This window comes from Zingiber officinale, chromosome 9A (genome assembly GCF_018446385.1).
Source record: "Zingiber officinale cultivar Zhangliang chromosome 9A, Zo_v1.1, whole genome shotgun sequence".
In the NCBI taxonomy this organism is placed as follows: domain Eukaryota; kingdom Viridiplantae; phylum Streptophyta; class Magnoliopsida; order Zingiberales; family Zingiberaceae; genus Zingiber; species Zingiber officinale.
In genome coordinates, this window is record NC_056002.1 from 673,285 (window position 1) to 677,819 (window position 4,535).

At 40.0% G+C, this 4,535-nt stretch overlaps 1 protein-coding gene across 1 annotated transcript; it reads right to left on the reverse strand.

Moving 5' to 3' along the window:
* Nucleotides 1-223: 223 nt before the first annotated feature.
* On the reverse strand, nt 224-3,944 carry LOC122020722 (cold-responsive protein kinase 1-like). The gene is made up of 7 exons (XM_042578732.1): nt 3,152-3,944; nt 2,701-2,835; nt 1,727-1,854; nt 1,327-1,540; nt 992-1,223; nt 689-839; nt 224-559 (listed from the first exon to the last, which is right to left on the reverse strand). Exons 1-7 carry the CDS (start codon nt 3,894-3,896, stop codon nt 245-247), a joined length of 1,920 nt encoding a protein of 639 aa, XP_042434666.1. The 5' UTR covers nt 3,897-3,944; the 3' UTR covers nt 224-244.
* Between the last annotated feature and the right edge of the window lie 591 nt (nt 3,945-4,535).

The window sequence follows — 4,535 nt, forward strand, 5'->3', positions numbered from 1 at the left end:
TTACCATTTGAATATTTCTAGTCTACCCTCAATTAATTGATAGCTAAGGTAATTCACATTTGACCGATAAAATTCAAGTATCTTAATTAACTAGCTTTCCAAAGATAGACCAGTTTAATCAACTGCTCTAACATAACTAGAAGACAATTATACAAGGATTGTGACAATCCAATTCTTAAGCTCAAACACTCAGCTACACAGATGTGACTCGCACCATGTATATCTTCACCATTCATCGCGAACATCAACGAGCAGAAAATTGCAAGGTCGAAAATGTTGCATGTGACCTCGAAGATGAGCCAGCAGGTGAAGATGCTTCTCCATGAACCCTACTGCTGGCATCTATGAAGGCAGGTCTTGTTGGCTGAAGAGCGTTATCAGTTTGGTTCAGCAGCCGAACTACAATCTCTGACATGGTTGGCCTTGCAGCAACAGTAGACTGGGTGCAGAGAAGAGCAATCTTAATGATCTTTTTAACTTCTTCTGGTGAATAGTCACTTGGATCCAAGCTTTCGTCCACCATCTCCAATAACTGATCTCGTTCGTATAATTTCCAGACCTGTTTTAGAAAAGGAAACAGATGGAAGGATCAGTTGAATATTTGTGATAATAAAAGCAGAAACAGATACAAAACAAGTTTGATGTATCTCGTCTCCTATTGATTTGTGATAATAACAACTGTCATTACCCATTCAAGAAGATATTGAGTCGCAGGTTCGAGTTTTATGTCGTTGCACTTCCTGCCGCTGATTATTTCAAGGACCACAACACCATAGCTATATGTATCAACCTTTTCAGATAACTGCCCGTGAATTGCATATTCAGGTGCTGTATATCCACTGCATGAAACATCGAGAACTTTGAATCAGTAGATGTACGCTTTCCTTAATGCACAATAAAAGAAACAAGCTAGCATGTATAACAATTATAAAAACAAATGCTTGTAGATGAATGACACTAACAAAGAATACTGAATACTGTTAAGACTCACAAAGTGCCAGCAAATATAGTGCTAAGGTGACTCTTGTCCTCAGGAAGAAGTCGTGCCAGCCCAAAATCTGCAACCTTTGGCTGGAAATTGTCATCGAGCAGAATGTTGCTGCATTTTATATCGCGGTGTATGATACGAACATGGAATTCTTGATGCATGTAAGCGAGACCACGAGCTGTCCCAACAATTATACCAAATCTCTGCCTCCAGTTGAGGAACCCACGTTTATCGCCTTTTGAATGATTTTTAAACAATACTGAGGCTCATATTAAACAACAAAGCATGCAATTCAAAGTAAAATGTAAGCTGCTTGAATGTGAAAAATAAGGAGTTACCGAATATGAACTTGTCAAGACTGCCATTTGCCATATACTCATAGACAAGAAGAAAATCATCGCGTTTGCTAGAATATCCAAGCAGACGAACTAAATTTCTATGATGAATATTGCTAATGAGCTTCACTTCGCTCTGAAAATCAGTTCTTGCTCTGCTGGTTTCAGCAATTGCCAACCGTTTTACAGCGACCGTTCTCCCATTTTTAAGTTGACCCTATGAAAATTATAATTGTCAGTACATCTGCATTCGTTCTGTTAGTATAAGTATAGTATGGATATGATTATACTAACTTCTGTTTTTTAGGGTATTGTCTGTTGATAAAAAAAAATGAACTAAAAATTTCACTTGGAAATTATGATTCATCAAGAAAGCAACATCTTTAACAGTTCATAACTTCACCTTGTACACATCTCCGAATCCTCCTTCTCCTAGTTTATTTTTTTCACTGAAATTATTTGTAACATTTTTTAGATCCCTATAACGGAAATTTTGTGACCCCTGTAATTTGGTTCCTCCCAATGTATCTCCTGCATAAAGATAACCTCGTGAGAACTATTTAAACAAGAAACAATAAAGGCACACTAAGTAATAGAATGTGAATCAAGGTGATAATCCTTGAATCTGCTCTGGCAACAAAATGCTAATTAAAATAAACACAACAAATTGTCTTGAACAGACACAATGCTCAGCATGACAATGTTCATGTTTAATTGGAATGACAGACAATAAATCTTGAACACCTCTTTATACTTCAATACTAAACAAGCAAAATAAGTAAGCTCCACCTGTTGATGTTCAACAACAAAGCCAAGGAAGAGATGATTCAAAATAGTGACACAAGATCAGTTTGTACAAGCTAATTGATGAAAAATAAATATTATCTCAAACAAAGTTCTGTCAGCATCGTTCATGTACCTGTGGGAATATAAATATATTCATAAAGAACTTAAATTGTTTGCATCTTTGGAAAAGATAAGGAGATTAAGCTTCTATGTTTCAATGTAAAGAGCCATGAAGCAGGTGTACCCTATTGTTTGATAGTAGCCATAATGCACACTTCAAAAGCAAGGAGTTGTTGATGGCATAACTATGCCATAGTAAAATAGTTGGTATGAAGTCATACTCGCTATTAAATTTGGATCAACACAGCAAGTGGTGTTTCCAAATGCAACACAGCTGCCTTAATTGACTCTTGTAATGATATCAGTAACTGGAACAAAACTAGGAACTTAGTTGACTACACAAATTTGTGATGTACACCAATATGTATCTCAACTCCCAGGCCTAATCAAACAAAACGATGATTATTGATCCTATTACTACCTACTAGGCATCTGGATAAGATCAATGAAGATAAGATAAGATTCATAAACCTTCAGAAGGACTTCGTTGATCCCTGGATCTTCTGATCGACAGAAGAGATATAACCCCTAGAAGAAGCAACAAGCCGCCGACTCCTCCAGCAACCCCCCCAATTAGGGCCCCCTTATTGCTCCATTTCGTTCTTCCTGTGTTCCATTAGCACAGCCCGGGCTTAAATTAGGAATAAAAATCACTACTTTCTAGAAAAGATTAACAAAAATTAGTTGCCGAAGAAAATTTGGAGGAAAATATGATTGCTATGTGTTTAGCGAGAGTTTTCTTTTTAAAGCTTTTTTTTTAAAATGCATTTTGGTTTTGAAAATCATTAAATTCATACAAACAAACAAAAAATCACAACTCTTTTTGAAAGGATGAACAAACATTAATTGCCGTAGAAAAATCTGGAGGAAATATGATAACTGTGTTTAGCGCCAATTTTTTTTAAAAAAAATTGTTTATCACCTGAATTCGTCAAGTAAGGCGACAGATCCACCGTTCGATTGGCCGGGAAGAAGGACTCGTCGGAGTACCTCATGAAGCATTCGACGTCCAGCGCCCGCCCGTCGGCGTTCGGCAGGCACTGCATCACGTTGCCGACCGCCTTCGCCAGGCACTGCTCGCACCCTTCCTCGCTCTCAGTCTCCACGCACTGCGCCACAGCGAACACCCCCTCCCTCGCCGCTGCAGCGAAAAACTTCGGGATTCTCGGCGTGGCGGCGTTCAAATCCGCCATCAGTGCCCGCACCGCGGCGGTTAATCCTCCGATAGTCGCGTTGCGGTCGCCGCACAGGTTCCCGTTCAGCTCCTCTTCATCGGGAAAGGGCTCTGTCTCGTAGCGGAGGAAGCAGCCGTCGTAGATGACGTTACCGCTGTAGGCGGCGCCGCAACTGCGAATGAGGCCTTCGGAAGCGGAGAAGCACGCGAGGCAGTCGGCGGCGGAGAGGTAACCGCGGCACTGGAACAGGGCGTAGACGGAATGCACGGAGCGGCGGCGCGAGGTGGCGAAGAGAAAGGAGTTTCTGTCAGAGATGGAGGAGCGGAGGTCGGCGAGGGTGTCGTTGAATGTTGCGGCGAAGGCGGCGGCGTCGATGGCGTTGTATGAGTTGCAGTTTTTTTGGAGGAGGTTGATCTGGGGGTCACCGACGGTTACACGACTCCATAGTAGAATAAGCACCATGAACCCAAGAGCGGATTTCATGATGCACATCGGTTCACCGGAGGTGGGCTGTGAGAACCGCTCCGGTAGAGAAGATCGGCCTTCTATAGAACACGATGAAGGTGTGGATTTATGCTTTGCTACTGTCATTTGTAATAAATATGGTGGCAAAAGATGAATATGTTCATTCAACAGTCTTCGTCAATCCGTCTCAAGATCAACACAAACGAGATAAATCACTGATCATTTATAATAAATATGAAGTATTGTTTGGTCAACAACGATGTAACATAACGTGGAAATTTGCAACACCCTTATTCCTCTTTACTTGAAAAATATATGCCGCCAATTACAGGTTGAGGACGGCTGAAAAAAAAATTTTCCTCTGGTCAATTATAGTTTTCCTATTTACATCGGTCATGGGGCTGATGAGACGGCTAGATTATAGATTCCAACTTATTACTATCATTGATTCATCATTTTTTAAAAAATATAAAGAGAAAAATTCACTTGGTGCAGAAATAATAAGTAGAAGATCAATAAAATTGAACCCAACTTTGTGGTCCTGGTTTTGACCTTCAGTTGGAATTAGGTCGTTCGCGCAAAGTTTCTTAGGAATGTTTAAAAAAAAACTTTTGCAATAATAAAATATCTCTTTTAGATCATATTTAATTCGTTTCATTTTACAAT

Coding starts and splice junctions, on each gene's coding strand:
- LOC122020722 (XM_042578732.1), bottom strand. CDS start 3,896: ATGTGCATCATGAAATCCGCTCTTGGGTTCATGGTGCTTATTCTACTA. Junction 2,836..3,151: donor GCCTTACTTGACGAATTCAG/GTGATAAACAAT, acceptor AATGGAACACAG/GAAGAACGAAATGGAGCAAT. Junction 1,541..1,726: donor GATTCGGAGATGTGTACAAG/GTGAAGTTATGA, acceptor TAATTTTCATAG/GGTCAACTTAAAAATGGGAG.